Source organism: Oncorhynchus mykiss, chromosome 18 (genome assembly GCF_013265735.2).
Source record: "Oncorhynchus mykiss isolate Arlee chromosome 18, USDA_OmykA_1.1, whole genome shotgun sequence".
Classification (NCBI taxonomy): Eukaryota; Metazoa; Chordata; class Actinopteri; order Salmoniformes; family Salmonidae; genus Oncorhynchus; species Oncorhynchus mykiss.
The window spans coordinates 36,022,861-36,039,465 of NC_048582.1; the positions used below are offsets into that span (position 1 = coordinate 36,022,861).

Sequence of the window (16,605 nt, forward strand, 5' to 3'; positions counted from 1 at the left end):
GTGATGTTGGTGTGCTGTGCCTTTTTATTCTCCACACATGGTGTTTTGTGTTCCTTCCAAACAACTCAACTTAGTTTAATCTTTCCACAGAATATTTTGCCAGTAGCGCTGTGGAACATCCAGATGCTCTTTTGCGAACTTCAGACGTGCAGCAATGTTTTTTTCCATGGTGTCCTCCCATGAACACCATTCTTGTTAAGTGTTTTACAAATTGCAGACTCATCAGAGATGTTGGCATGTCTTTAGCTGACACTCCAAGATTCTTCTTAACCTCATTGAGCATTCTGCGCTGTGCTCTTGCAGTCATCTTTGCAGGATGGCCACTCCTACAGAGAGTAGCAACAGTATTGAACTTTCTCCATTTATAGACGATTTGTCTTACCATGGACTGATAAACTTCAAGGCTTTTAGAGATACCATTGTAACCCCTTTCCAGCTTTATGCATGTCAACAATTCTTAATCTTGGGTCTTCTGAGACCCAGGGAATGCTTCTTGTGAATAGCAAACTTAAACTTTGTGTGAGCTTTTTATAGGGCAGGGCAGCTCTAACCAACATATCTAATCTTGTCTCATTGATTGTACTCATTGATTGTTAGCTGACTCCTGACTCCAATTAGCTTTTAGAGAAGTTATTAGCCTAGGGGTTCACATACTTTTTCCAACCTACACTGTGAATGTTTAAATGATGTATTCAATATAGACAAAAATACAATTTGTGTGTTATTAGTTTAAGCAGACTGTGTCTGTTGTTGTGACTTAGATGAAGATCAAATCTAATTTTACTGCCAATTTATACAGAAATCCAATTAATTCCAAAGGGCTCACATACTTTTTCTTGGCACTGTATGTCTCAAACATTATCATACACAATTTGATCATTTTGAACTGAAATGTCATCAGATGTGTTTGTTCAGGTATTTTAAATATAAATATATTATATAGGCATACAGCCAAATGATCAGGAAAAAAAGCAATTTAATTTACTATATGCAGGCCCATCAAACAGCCTGGGGGCATTTAGTAAAGGGAGGTCAAGGGGCGGGAATGTTACACCGCGCGTGCAGGCAGGTGCGCGTCACACAACAGGTGCGTTCGTGATGTCACAACCCTAGTTACTGGAGCTCGAGGGAGAAAGATTTATTCAACGCTTTGCTTTTTCTGTGCATAAAGTGTAGGTAACGCCTCTTTAAAACGTTGTTTTATACTTTTTTTAAAAAATTATTAAACTTCGACTTGATTTACCTGGCAATTTAGACGTTTTACACGATTATAAACTAGTAGAGGTGGAGGGAAGGATTGAAAATGGGTAAAAACCTAAAGGAAGAGAACTCGGAGTCGTCGGAATATGGTGAGTTCATTTCACATCGCCCGTTACATTACCTGGATTAGTATTTGTCTAACCTCACAGAATAGTGTCATATTTTTGTTAAATGAATTTTTTTTATTTGTCACTAGCCTAACCTATTTGCTTTTTTCCAGTTCCTTATGAGTGGTGACCCCTATTAGGCTTACCTCTCCAGAGGTGTCACATTTGGGTCTTTAGCCGATGGCGGCAAATCTGAGTAGCCTAATAACAATGTGACATTGTCAATTGCTTATTATTCAAGATGTACATATATACTGTATGTAGTTATAGGCAAAGTTAATTGTTTTCGTGACATTCAAAATGCAAATATATTATTGATTTATTTTACAGAAATACTTCAATCATATACATTTGGTTATTTAATATTTTACTCGGAAATATATTATTTATAAATAAACGCAGCAAAAAATCATTTAGAATTTTACATTTCAATCTGTGATTTAAAATCAATTTTCAGTAAGCATTACAGGCTACATCACATCAACTTTCTAACTCCGCTGAATACAACGGAAGGGCACTGATATTCTATGGCATGCCATGGCTTTCATGTAGGTTTTTGCATTAAATGGGGAAATTTAGAGGAGGAAGTTTGAATATTCATTGTATGAAAAATCTGTTTTGTTGTGAGGCATTCATTCTCTCAGTCTTCTGTGAGTTGTGGTGTTCCTAAGGAACCATGTTTTACATATGTCCATCTCTGGGAGTGCCTGTGTATAAAGGCTCACTGCCTTAGTGTGTCTTATTACCTGTCCACCTTACTCAAGGGTTGTATCCCAAATTGCACCCTTTATGGTGTACTGCTTTTGACCAGGACCCATAGGGCCGTTTGGGACATACTCCAGTTTTTTGCAGAGATGAATGGAGTCTATTGACAGTCTGGAAGTTTTGAAACAGTACCGGGATGCTTGTGTAAACAAATTAAGTTTGCGTAGAGAGCAAGAGGAGACAGGAGAGTAAACGTCATGGGTAAATGAGCAGCAAGTTAAACAAAGTAAAGGCCAGGGCCCATATCCACAAAATGTCTCAGAGGCTAAACTTATCCTAGACCCTGGTATTCAAAAAGCCACTCCATGTAAATTCAGCTGCCTCTTGGATAAGTAAAGGCCCCAGTGTCCAGTCTGTCCATCCTGTTTGCTATGTTTGACACCCCTGCTCTAGACTGTGTGGTTAATACTGAAAAGCCTACAATAATGGCCTGCTAATCATTGACCAGTCATTAGTTCGAGGTGAGCCAGGCCTAAGCGCAAAGAACATTGGAGAACCAAGTTTGAAAGGCAATGATTCAACTACACAAAGACCACACTAGTTTGAACACTTCTGCTGCTTTTAGGAATATAGTTACAAAGGTGCTGGACCTAGTCTGGTTTTTGTTCATGTGAGATACTGTTAGAACAACAACATGTCTCTGAGGTCACCTGTGTCATCAATTTTTTTAGCGGCGCTATCAGGTTATAATTATTTATTAGTAAAATTTAGCTACATCTCCACAAAATAGTGAACTGAGAAAAGGAATGGGTGATGGAAGATGAGGCTAGCTACTGTATATCCTTGTAGTGGGGATACATATTTGGTATATATGCATATTATATAGACCTCACATGTGATCTAAGCAATTAGCCCATTAAATGAATTATCTGACTCCAAAAGATAATACAGGCAATATGTCAGATTTATGGTTCATCAAATATTATGTGTTTAGCTGATCAGGGTCATGAGATTTTACATATCAAAGGCAGATATTTCAATGTAAAATGAATTAATTCACATAAGGCATAAAGCTTAATTTACAAGGCAATACTGACATTAAAAAAGCATTATTCTACCATATACAGTAAGTCTGGACACACCTACTCATTCCTGGGTTTTTTATATTTACTATGTTATGTTTACTATATTTCTTTATATTTACTATTTTCTACATTGTAGTATAATAGTGAGACATCAAAACTAAACTCAGCAAACTTAACATGTGTAAATATTTGTATGAACTAAACAAGATTCAACAACTGAGACATAAACTGAACAAGTTCCACAGACATGTGACTAACAGAAATGGAATAATGTGTCCCTGAAAAAACTGGGGGGGGGGGGGGGGTCAAAAGTAACAGTCAGCATCTGGTGTGGCCACCAACTGCATTAAGTGCTGCAGTGCATCTCCTCCTCATGGACTGCACCAGATTTGCCAGTTCTTGCTGTGAGATGCTACCCCGCTCTTCCACCAAGGCACCTGCAATTTTCCGGACATTTCTGGGGGGGAATGGCCCTAGCTCTCACCCTCCGATCCAACAGGTCCCAGATGTGCTCAATGGGATTGAGATCCGGGCTCTTCGCTGGCCATGGCAGAACACTGACATTCCTGTCTTGCAGGAAATCACGCACAGAACGAGCAGTATGGCTGGTGGCATTGTCATGCTGGAGGGTCATGTCAGGATGAGCCTGCAGGAATGGTACCACATGAGGGAGGAGGATGTCTTCCCTGTAACGCACAGCGTTGAGATTGCCCGCAATGACAACAAGCTCAGTCCGATGATGCTGTGAAACACTGCCCCAGACCATGACGGACACTCCACCTCCAAATCGATCCCGCTCCAGAGTACAGGCCTCGCTGTAATGCTTATTCCTTCGACGATAAACGCAAATCCGACCATCACCCCTGGTGAGACAAAACCGCGGCTCGTCAGTGAAGAGCACTTTTTGCCAATCCTGTCTGGTCCAGCGTCGACGGTGGGTTTGTGCCGATAGGCGACGTTGTTGCTGTTGATGTCTGGTGAGGACCTGCCTTACAACAGGCCTACAAGCCCTCAGTCCAGCCTCTCTCAGCCTATTGCGGACAGTCTGAGCACTGATGGAGGGATTGTGCGTTCCTGGTGTAACTTGGGCAGTTGTTGTTGCCATCCTGTACCTGTCCCGCAGGTGTGATGTTCGGATGTACCGATCCTGTGCTGGATCCTTGTTACATGTGGTCTGCCACTGCGAAGACGATCAGCTGTCCGTCCTGTCTCCCTGTAGCGCTGTCTTAGGCGTCTCACAGTACGGACATTGCAATTTATTGCCCTGGCCACATCTGCAGTCCTCATGCCTCCTTGCAGCATGCCTAAGGCACGTTCACGCAAATGAGCAGGGACCCTGAGCATCTTTCTTTTGTTGTTTTTCAGAGTCCGTAGAAAGGCCTTTTTAGTGTCCTAAGTTATTACTGTGACCTTAATTTCCTACCGTCTGTAAGCTGTTAGTGTCTTAACGATCGTTCCACAGGTCCATGTTCATTTGAACAAGCATGGGAAACCGTGTTTAAACCCTTTACCATGAACATCTGTGAAGTTATTTTGATTTTTACGACTTATCTTTGAAAGACAGGGTCCTGAAAAGGGATGTTTCTTTTTTTGCTGAGTTGGCCTGGCTCGCAGTCGGCGTTCCAATTCATCCCGAGGGTGTTGGATTGGAGTTGAGATCAGGGCTCTGTGTAGGCCAGTCAAGTACTTCCACACCGATCTCGACAAACCATTTCTGGATGGACCTCGCTTTGTGCGCAGGGGCATTGTCATGCTGAGACAGGAAAATGTTTGGAAGTTTGAAGCACGGAATCGTCTAGAATGTCATTGTATGCTGTAGTGTTAAGATTTCCCGTCACTCGAACGAAGGGGCCAATCCCGAACCCTATCCCGACAGTAGCGTTTTCCTGGCCTCCGCCAAACCCAGATTAGTCCGTCAGACTTACAAATGGTGAAGCGTGATTCATCACTCCAGAGAACACGTTTCCACTGCTTCAGAGTCCGATGGTGGCGAGCTTTACACCACTCCAGCCGACGATTGGCATTGTGCATGATCTTAGGGTTGTGTGCGGCTGCTCGGCCATGGAAACTCATTTCATGAAGCTCCTGATGAACAATTCTTGTGCTGACGTTGCTTCCAGAGGTCGTTTGGAACTCAGTAGTGAGTGTTGCAACCGAGGACAGACCATTTTGCGCTATGCGCTTCAGTACTAGGCAGTCCCGTTCTGAGAGCTTGTGTGGACTACCACTTAGCGGCTGAGCCATTGTTGCTCCTAGACGTTTCCACTTCGCATAACAGCACTTACATTTGACCAGGGCAGCTCTAGCAGGGCAGACATTTTACTTTTGGAAAGATGGCATCCTATGACGCTGCCATGTTGAAAGTCACTGAGCTCTTCAGAAAGGCTATTAAAACTGCCAATGTTTGTCTATGGAGATTGCATGGCTGTGTGCTCAATTTTATACACCTGTCAGCAACAGGTGTGGCTTAAATAGCTGAATCCACTAATGTGAAGGAGTGTCCACATACACTATATATACAAAAGTATCTGCCAATATACTGTTTTACAAAGGGGAAATTAAAGTGTCATTTTTCCACAAAGAGTTCTCATAAATTGTCATCCCAAAGAGCAACTGTCCAAGAAATATGCTTCAGTTGTTGATTTCTTACATTGACAATAATGGCATCACGAAAATGCCTGCAAATGTTCAAATAAGCATGCGATAACCTGATATTCAATAAATAGGGTATCTGCAGGTACTGATTTTATAATGGTGAAAGGCTAATATTTGACGATAATATTGGTGAACCGATATACCTGTCAGGCTCTAAATTGGACCAAAAAAATGTGGTGATTCTTTTACGTCACCACTCTATCCAAAGTCGAGCCAAATGAATTGAAATCACCTACAGACATACACATTGTTTGGGCCTTTAATATTAGTAAAAATGCCCTTACGACTGAGGTTCAAGTTTTGTAGGGTCCAAACATTTCTATTCTTTATGGGATCAGACGGTGGTTAAAAGCAGGGAGTATAAACACGACACCAGGAAAGGGTCACTGCCATTCAGTTTCCAGGTTGTGATTTGCCCTAAACAGACAGCCTTGTATTCTACTGTAATCTGATATTCATTTATAGCCGGCAATGAGGCAGAGGAACAGGTTTCTTTGTTTGGGGGCAAGCAAATCGAGTCTCTGACTTTGTGTACAAGGCTTAGCTGAAAATGCAGTGGATGCTATATTGAATATTCTATTAGATGTTTATGGTTATGTGTATTCTGTCAGTTGGAAGCCAACTGCATGCCTCAGTCTAAATCTTTCATACAGTAGGCCTTGTACTTAGTAGCCGCAAAACAAACAGTATGATTGTCAATATCCTATACCTTTTATTGTGTACTCACTACAAAGCTTCAGTTTTCACTAATCTCCATGAAGTTGTTACTAAAACATTGAGCTTCCATGAAACATGATTAGTAGGTATATAGGATGTAAAGGTTTCGTCCGATAATAGTTAATAGGGAATATATTAAGTCAATTAAGCATGATTCATTTATTTGATATTTAGTGCTTTTTAGATTATACCGCAGTGTGAGACATTGTAGGCCATGGACCTAATGAACAGGCCTACATTGTAATGTAATTTCACTAACTCTAAGCCATAGATGCTGACTTCTTTGTAGACATGCTTCCAATCAGTGAATGGTGTAATGTCCAACTAGACTTGGGCTGATACTTTATCCTATAGTAGCCTAATTGAAATAAAAAAAATAAACAGCACGCTCAACTGCATATTCCTTGGACAGAAGTGCAAGGTTCAACAGGTGCTGTATCTTTAATTTGTCATTTTATGAAGGCATTTTATTCTGGGATTTCGATTGGTTTATTGTGAGGAGTCTATGAGACCAAGAACAACATCTCTTAGAAATGTTTGGCTTGCTAAGTAGAATATAAACCAAGCAAAGGTAATTGCTTACTGTGATAAGGGGAATGTTGTCCATTTTGAGTAGGGCTTTGACGATATCAGTATCGTAATAATTTTTCCGTTGCAAAAATGAAAACACGAAGGAGATCCAACTCTTGTGGTCCTTTTTTAAATACCTGCTGTATGTAAATATTGTGTTCTATAGCTTGGAAAATAAACACATTTAAAATAAAACATTTAACTAGGCAAGTCATTTAAGAACAAATTCTTATTTACAATGACGGCCTACCCCACCCAAACCTCTAACGCTGGGCCAATTGTGCACCGCCCTATGGGACTCCCAATCGCGGCCGGTTGTGGTACAGCCTGGAGGTGTAGTGACACCTCTAGTACTGAGATGCAGTGTTTAGACCGCTGCGCCACTCGGAGCCCTATAAATAAATGACTCTGGATGACAACATAATGATCTTTGTTTCCAACATTAGGGCTGTTTTGGTTCCTTGCCACGATACTAACGTGCAAAGTGATACTGGTTTTGTCCCGGCCCTAGTTGTGAGTGACCATGACACACAGGGTTTCAGTGGAAAATGTCTGATGGAATATTTTTGGGAGATCCCTTTCAAAAGTCACTGCTCTGCTTTGAGCCTAGTCCCTCCATCTTTGAATTCAAATTCAATTCAAATCTCCCTTATCACATACTGCTCATTCTTTTTAGTTTAAGGCTACCTTACTTTTAAGGGTGCGTAAACCGTCAAATTTGCTATAAAAACATTGACTTATGCAATGTAGAGATTAAAAGAGAAGAATGATGAAAGATGTATATCTTAATAATTCTATTTCACCATATCTTGCTCTCTATTTTTCTTCATTGGCCAACTCTTAAGAGTTGCCCTAGTGTTCCAGAAAGTGACTCTAAGCAATGTAATTCCCGTAACCCAATCATCATCACCCCCAAAACTCTCCAGTGTATGTACAGATTGTTCGACCTATAAAGATGTGTCAAGGTCTTATTGTTTTTGCTACATTTCCTCCTCCTCAAGCGGAAGACTGTCGCTCTTCAACCCGATGAGTTGCATACTAACAAAGGCCACTCTCGCTGCATAGCAACACCCCCCCGCCCTCAACGAACCCTCAAACTCACACACGCAATTCTCTCCATAGACTCTCATGCACAGTGGAGCTCTTTTGAATATCAATGCAAATTGCCATTACCAAGAGATGTTTTCCCTATGTATTCGATCTGATCTGTGTAGTGTGTAAACAAGGAACTAACACACTGCTATCAGGTGTTTGTGTTAAGTCATTGTAAATACCTTCAGAAAATATATTTTAATTCTGTTATTGACCCATTATCTCACTGCCTTTTCTTTTCAGGGGAACCTGCTCAGTATGACCCCACCTTCAATGGACCTGTTCGGAAAAGGTAGCCTTTTCCACTAATTCTCTTTCAATTCAATTTCAATTTAAGGGGCTTTATTGGCATGGGAAACATGTTTTCATTGCCAAAGCAAGTGAAATAAATCCAATTTTATTAGTCACAAATGCTTACTTATGAGCCCCTAACCAACAATGCAGTTAAAAAAAATGGATAAGAAATAAAAGTAACAAGTAATTAAAGAGTAGCAGAAAAATAACAATAGCGAGACTATATACAGGGGGGGTACCGGTACAGAGTCAATGTGCGGGTGCACTGGTTAGTTGAGGTAATATGTACAGAGTTTTATTAAAAGGAGATGATAACAACAGAGAGTAGTAGTGGCGTAAAGGGGGGGGGGGGGGGGGGGGGGGTCAATGCAAATAATCTGGGTAGCCATTTGATTAGGTGTTCAGGAGTCTTATGGCTTGGGGGTAGAAGCTATTTAGATGTCTCTTGGACCTAGACTTGGTGCTCTGGTACCGCTTGCTGTACGGTAGCAGAGAGAACTGTCTATGACTTGGGTGGCTGGAGTCTTTGACAATTTGTAGGTCCTTCCTCTCACACCGCTTGGTATAGCGGTCCTGGGTGGCAGGAAGCTTGGCCCCAATGATGTACTGGGCTGTTCACACTACCCTCTGTAGTGCCTTGCGGTCGGAGGCCGAGCAGTTGCCATACCAGGCAGTGATGCAACCAGTCAAGATGCTCTCGATGGTGCAGCTGTAGAACCTTTTGAGGATCTGAGGATCCATGCCAAATCTTTTCAGTCTCTTGATGGGGAATAGGTTTTGTCGTGCCCTCTTCACAACTGTCTTGGTGTGCTTGGACCATGTTAGTTTGTTGGTGACGTGGACACCAAGGAACTTGGAGCTCTCAACCTGCTCCACTACAGCCCCGTCGATGAGAATGGGGGCGTGCTCGGTCCTCTTTTTCCTGTAGTCCACAATCATCTCCTTTGTCTTGATGACGTTGAGGGAGAGGTTTTTGTCCTGGCACCACATGGCCAGGTCTCTGCCCTGTCTCATCGTTGTCAGTGATCAGGCCTACCATTGTTGTGTCATCGGAAAACTTAATGATGGTGTTGGAGCTGTGCCTGGCCGTGCAGTCATGAGTGAACAGGGAGTACAGAAGGGGACTGAGCACGCACCCCTGAGGGGCCCCTGTGTTGAGGATCAGCGTGGTGGATGTGTTGTTATCTACCCTTACCACCTGGGGGTGGCCTGTCAGGAAGTCCAGGATCCAGTTGCAGAGGGAGGTGTTTAATCTCACTGTCCTTAGCTTATTTATGAGCTTTGAGGGCACTATGGTGTTGAAGGCTAAGCTGTAGTCAATTAATAGCATTCTCACATAGGTGTTCCTTTTGTCCAGTTGGGAAAGGGTTGGGAAAGGGTGCAATAGAGATTGCATAATCTGCGGATCTGTTAGGGCGGTATGCAAATGGAAGTGGGTCTAGGGTTTCTGGGATAATGGCATTGATATGAGCCTTGACCTGCCTTTCAAAGCACTTCATGGCTACAGATGTGTCTGTGCACGAAGGTAACCTGCCAAAATGACTACCGACGCGGTAGTCATTTTGGCAGGTTACCTTCGTGCACAGACACTATGGTGGTCTACTTAAAACATGTTGGTATTACAGACTCTAACAGGGAGAGGATGAAAATGTCAGTGAAGACACTTGCCAGTTGGTCAGCGCGTGCTCGCAGTACACGTCCTGGTAATCCATCTGGCCCTGCGGCCTTGTGAATGTTGACCTGTTTAAAGGTCTTAATCACATCGGCTACAGAGAGCGTGATCACACAGTCGTCTGGAACAGCTGATGCTCTCATGCATGTTTCAGTGTTATTTGCCTCGAGCTAAAATAGACAAGCTAAAATATAAGTATTTAAAACACATTTTTTTTAAAGTATTTGAGCTCATCTGGTAGGCTTGTGTCACTGGGCAGCTCTTAGCTGTGCTTCTCTTTGTAGTTTGTAATGGTTTGCAAGCCCTGCCACATCCGATGAGCGTCAGAGCCTGTGTAGTACGATTCGATCTTGGTCCTGTATTGACACTTTGCCTGTTTGATGGTTCGTCGGAGGGCATAGCAGGATTTCTTATAAGCTTATAAGCTGGGTTAGAGTCTGGGATAGAGTCCCACTTCTTGAAAGCGGCAGCTCTTGCCTTTAGCTAAGTGCAGATGTTGCCTGTAATCCATGGCTTCTGGTTGGGGTTTGTACTTACGGTCACTGTGGGGACAACGTCATTGATGCACTTATTGATGAAGCCAATGACTGATGTGGTGTACTCTTCAATGCCATTGGAGGAATCCCGGAACATACAGTGCCTTGCGAAAGTATTCGGCCCCCTTGAACTTTGCGACCTTTTGCCACATTTCAGGTTTCAAACAAAGATATAAAACTGTATTTTTTTGTGAAGAATCAACAACAAGTGGGACACAATCATGAAGTGGAACGACATTTATTGGATATTTCAAACTTTTTTAACAAAGCAAAAACTGAAAAATTGGGCATGCAAAATTATTCAGCCCCTTTACTTTCAGTGCAGCAAACTCTCTCCAGAAGTTCAGTGAGGATCTCTGAATGATCCAATGTTGACCTAAATGACTAATGGTGATAAATACAATCCACCTGTGTGTAATCAAGTCTCCGTATAAATGCATCTGCACTGTGATAGTCTCAGAGGTCCGTTAAAATCGCAGAGAGCATCATGAAGAACAAGGAACACACCAGGCAGGTCCGAGATACTGTTGTGAAGAAGTTTAAAGCCGGATTTGGATACAAAAAGATTTCCCAAGCTTTAAACATCCCAAGGAGCACTGTGCAAGCGATAATATTGAAATGGAAGGAGTATCAGACCACTGCAAATCTACCAAGACCTGGCCATCCCTCTAAACTTTCAGCTCATACAAGGAGAAGACTGATCAGAGATGCAGCCAAGAGGCCCATGATCACTCTGGATGTACTGCAGAGATTTACAGCTGAGGTGGGAGACTCTGTCCATAGGACAACAATCAATCGTATATTGCACAAATCTGGCCTTTATGGAAGAGTGGCAAGAAGGAAGCCATTTCTTAAAGATATCCATAAAAAGTGTTGTTTAAAGTTTGCCACAAGCCACCTGGGAGACACACCAAACATGTGGAAGAAGGTGCTCTGGTCAGATGAAACCAAAATTGAACTTTTTGGCAACAATGCAAAATGTTATGTTTGGCGTAAAAGCAACACAGCTCATCACCCTGAACACACCATGCCCACTGTCAAACATGGTGGTGGCAGCATCATGGTTTGGGCCTGCTTTTATTCAGCAGGGACAGGGAAGATGGTTAAAATTGATGGGAAGATGGATGGAGCCAAATACAGGACCATTCTGGAAGAGAACCTGATGTAGTCTGCAAAAGACCTGAGACTGGGACGGAGATTTGTCTTCCAACAAGACAATGATCCAAAACATAAAGCAAAATCTACAATGGAATGGTTCAAAAATAAACATATCCAGGTGTTAGAATGGCCAAGTCAAAGTCCAGACCTGAATCCAATCGAGAATCTGTGGAAAGAACTGAAAACTGCTGTTCACAAATGCTCTCCATCCAACCTCACTGAGCTCGAGCTGTTTTGCAAGGAGGAATGGGAAAAAATGTCAGTCTCTCGATGTGCAAAACTGATAGAGACATACCCCAAGCGACTTACAGCTGTAATCGCAGCAAAAGGTGGCGCTACAAAGTATTAACTTAAGGGGGCTGAATAATTTTGCACGCCCAATTTTTCAGTTTTTGATTTGTTAAAAAAGTTTGAAATATCCAATAAATGTTGTTCCACTTCATGATTGTGTCCCACTTGTTGATTCTTCACAAAAAAATACAGTTTTATATCTTTTATGTTTTGAATCCTGAAATGTGGCAAAAGGTCGCAAAGTTCAAGGGGGCCGAATACTTTCGCAAGGCACTGTATAGGTGTACCTACCATAGAAGTCCTCTCGAAGCCTACCATTGACTATGTAGATACCCAGCGTCCGACAGAGCTGCAGGAGTTGTGACCCGTTTTTGCTGGTTATATTGTCGTAGTTGTCTAGGGAGGTACAGTGGGGCAAAAAAGTAATTAGTCAGCCACCAATTGTGCAAGTTCTCCCACTTAAAAAGATGAGAGGCCTGTAATTTTCATCATAGGTACACTTCAACTATGACAGACAAAAATGAGGAAAAAATCCAGAAAATCACATTGTAGGATTTTTAATGAATTTATTTGCAAATTATGGTGGAAAATAAGTATTTGGTCAATAACAAAAGTTTATTTTAATACTTTGTTATATACCCTTTGTTGGCAATGACAGAGGTCAAACGCTTTCTGTAAGTCTTCACAAGGTTTTCACACACTGTTGCTGGTATTTTGGCCCATTCCTCCATGCAGATCTCCTCTAGAGCAGTGATGTTTTGGGGCTGTTGCTGGACAACACGGACTTTCAACTCCCTCCTAAGATTTTCTATGGGGTTTTCACTCAATCTCACGATACATGGCCCCATTCATTCTTTCCTTTACACGGATCAGTCGTCCTGGTCCCTTTGCAAAAGAACAGCCCCAAAGCATGATGTTTCCACCCCCATGCTTCACATTAGGTATGGTGTTCTTTGGATGCAACTCGGCAGTTGAGTTGAGTTTTTACCAAAAAGTTATATTTTGGTTTCATCTGACCATATGACATTCTCCCAATTTTCTTCTGGATCATCCAAATGCTCTCTAGCAAACTTCAGACGGGCCTGGACATGTACTGGCTTAAGCAGGGGGACACGTCTGGTACTGCAGGATTTGAGTCCCTGGCGGCGTAGTGTGTTACTGATGGTAGGCTTTGTTACTTTAGTCCCAGCTCTCTGCAGGTCATTCACTAGGTCCCCCCGTGTGGTTCTGGGATTTTTGCTCACCGTTCTTGTGATCCTTTTGACCCCACGGGGTGAGATCTTGCGTGGAGCCCCAGATTGAGGGAGATTATCAGTGGTCTTGTATGTCTTCCATTTCCTAATAATTGCTCCCACAGTTGATTTCTTCAAACCAAGCTGCTTACATTTTGCAGATGCAGTCTTCCCAGCCTGGTGCAGGTCTACAATGTTGTTTCTGGTGTCCTTTGACAGCTCTTTGGTCTTGGCCATAGTGGAGTTTGGAGTGTAACTGTTTGAGGTTGTGGACAGGTGTCTTTTATACTGATAACAAGTTCAAACAGGTGCCATTAATACAGGTAACGAGTGGATGACAGAGGAGCCTCTTAAAGAAGAAGTTACAGGTCTGTGAGAGCCAGAAATCTTGCTTGTTTGTAGGTGACGAAATACTTATTTTCCACCATTATTTGCAAATAAATTCATTAAAAATCCTACAATGTGATTTTCTGATTTTTTTTTCCCCAATTTTGTCTGTCATAGTTGAAGTGTACTACCTATGATGAAAATTACAGGCCTCATCTTTTTAAGTGGGAGAACTTGCACAATTGGTGGCTGACTAAATACTTTTTTGCCCCACTGTATATGGGGGAGGGAATGCTGTCACCTCCAGGTAGGTGTTTGTCCCCCTATGTGCTAAGGGTGTCAGGTTTTTGTCCATTTCTGGCATTTAGGTCGCCACAGACTAGTACATGTCCCTGGGCCTGGAAATTGTTGATCTCCCCCTCTAGGATAGAGAAGCTGTCATTGTTAAAGTATGGGGATTCTATTAGGGGGATATAGGTAGCACACAATGACATTTTTTTTTATCTGAGATCATTTCTAGCCAGATGTAAAATGTTCCTGTTTTGATTATTTTAATTTGAGTGGGTTAGGTCTGCTCTATACCAAATGACCATACCCCATGAGTCTCTTCCCTGTTTCACACCTGGTAGTTTGGTGGATGGGATGCTGTGGTCTGTGTGTAGGTCCTCTTGGTGTCGGTTCTCTCGGTTCAGGTCCTTCGGGAGGGAGTCTTGCAGGTCTGGGAGGGTGTCTCGCTGGTCTGGACAGGGTGTGATGCTGGGGCTATGGTTCGAGGGTGACGTCCTTCAGGGTCCTGGCAAAAGTTGAGATTGCTGCCTTGTAGAGGTGGACCTGGTTGTAAAGGCTAGGGTGGAGTGGTGGGCCAGGTAGACATTAGCTTTTGAGGCACAGTCTCGCAAAATGCTTGCATTCACTCGCTGTATGGTGGCAGGGTGAATGTTTTTTCAAGGTAGCAGGGAGGAGATCACCACTTGTGTGTTGGGGAAAGTGGAAGAAGCTTTTTCAACCCTAATCTGTTCTCTGACAGCTCCAGGACAGCTCCAGGGCATGCCTAGTGTTTGGGCACCAGAGTTTAGCCACTTTGTGTTTGGGAAAAAGTTTGTCCTCTTGAATGCATTTGCCATTTTGAGTCAATGAGGAGCACAATCTCTAGCTTTGTGTTCTTAGTGGATGTGTGGGGGTTTGTCAAGAGGGCTATCAGGGGAGCTGACAGGGGGGCTGATAGGAGGGGGTGGGTTGTCTGTTGGGTTTGTGGGTCCTGTGTTGTCTGTCCCGTTATGGTCCGTGTCTGAGGTGGGCTGTTCTGCTGGCTTCTTTCTCTGGGGGAGTGTCCTGGGCTGTGAAACTCCTGCCATTGTTGGGCTCAAGAGTTTTCACACATCTGACTTCACACTTCAGTGCTAATTGAAGATGCAGCCTGGTCTATTCTGTCCTAGCAGCTTGGTAGCTTAGTATACTTATTTACTTAGTTTTATATAACACAATTACCTATAGATTATTGTCATTTACTTTTTGGCTTCAAAGTAGCTTCAGACTGAATATTACTCGCTCTGTTTTGTGTTGGATGGTATTTCCAGGTTCCGCTGTGTTTCTTCTGCAGGTTTTGGTTTGTTAGAAGTTTTTTTTTCTTGATAGTCCTTGGTAGTAATAGTCCATTCAGGTAATTTTGTCCAAAATCAAGGTTTTATGTATGGAATTTGGATTGACGGTTTTGATGTTGAGGTTAGTCCTTGTGGAAAAAAAAAATGCAAGTTTATCTAAATTTATCCAACTATAATTCTATCTTTTTGCAGAAGAACTCAGGAGCCCCTGCGCTCACTACCTCTCTCTCTCTCAATAATGTTGTATCTTGCTCTCTACAAGGCCTACAGAGCTTACCAAGCTACAAAGCCACAACTACCACTATCTTTGTGTGCAAATTATCCATTGTATGTCTCAAGTGCCTTTCGTGGGCACACTTTCTGTCACACATTTTTCAGCCTGGGGGCATCTATGCCACATCAATGCTCAAAATCACTATGTGTGTCATTGTATTTCCATTCTCCCTCAGAGGCTGCACTGACATCATCTGCTGTGTTCTCTTCATTGTCGTTATCCTTGGCTACATGGCGGTGGGGATTTTGGGTAAGATGGGCCTTCTACGCACCTCCCACCTCTCACATTTTCTCTCTCACACACACATACTCATTCTGTATGTGTTGCTGTATTTTTTTTCTCTCTCTCGCTCAGCCTCTTTCTCTCTTTCTCTCTTTCTCTCTCACTATTAGATGACGTCTGATTCCTGGCATTATCTCTCTCTGGCTGTCAATCTCTCTTTATGACTCTTACATCCATTTTGAAACTCAGGTGTCCTCGCCATAATGCCTTATGTAAATGTAGTATTTGCAGGCAGAACGCACAGTCCGGCCATGCTGGCTAAACAAAACAGTGACGTAATCACCCCAGTGACATAATCATCCCTTCCTGAATTCCAACAGCTCGTCAAATCGCCACTCACAAGTGAGAACAGCACCTCCATTTTCGAGAGTGCGCTGGTAACATAAGCTTGTCATTGGTTCTATGATTTTCTGACTTTTCTCCTCTTTAAAGTCTACCCTCACCTTTCTCTATAATTATAAGGTATCTCTATGGCCTTGATATTCTAATCCTTTTTGTCTTTCGGTCGAAAGGCCTCCCTCTCCTCTGACTCCCACCCAGAGTGGTTCCAAAGAGAAATTCCAAAGCAGAATCTCACCCTCACCCACAACATCCATGACCTGTCATCAAACACATTCCAGCAGGCACTCACTCTGCTTTTTCTTGAGTCAATAGAGCTGCGTGATAAGGAGGTCATATGAATATATTGCCAATGTCAATAGCTTAGTATCTGATTAATGGGGAAGGATTTTGTGCATTGATCGGATA

General features: G+C 42.6%; 1 protein-coding gene across 1 annotated transcript in view; it reads left to right on the plus strand.

Moving 5' to 3' along the window:
- The first annotated feature begins 1,032 nt into the window (after nt 1-1,032).
- LOC110496108 (choline transporter-like protein 4) overlaps nt 1,033-16,605 on the plus strand; it is a 44,215-nt gene continuing 28,642 nt past the window's right edge. Inside the window, exons 1-4 of the mRNA XM_036952636.1 lie at nt 1,033-1,172; nt 1,256-1,349; nt 8,435-8,483; nt 15,752-15,825. Coding sequence (XP_036808531.1) covers nt 1,304-1,349; nt 8,435-8,483; nt 15,752-15,825 — 169 coding nt within the window. The 5' untranslated portion in view covers nt 1,033-1,172; nt 1,256-1,303. The remainder of the gene's footprint in view (nt 1,173-1,255; nt 1,350-8,434; nt 8,484-15,751; nt 15,826-16,605) is intronic.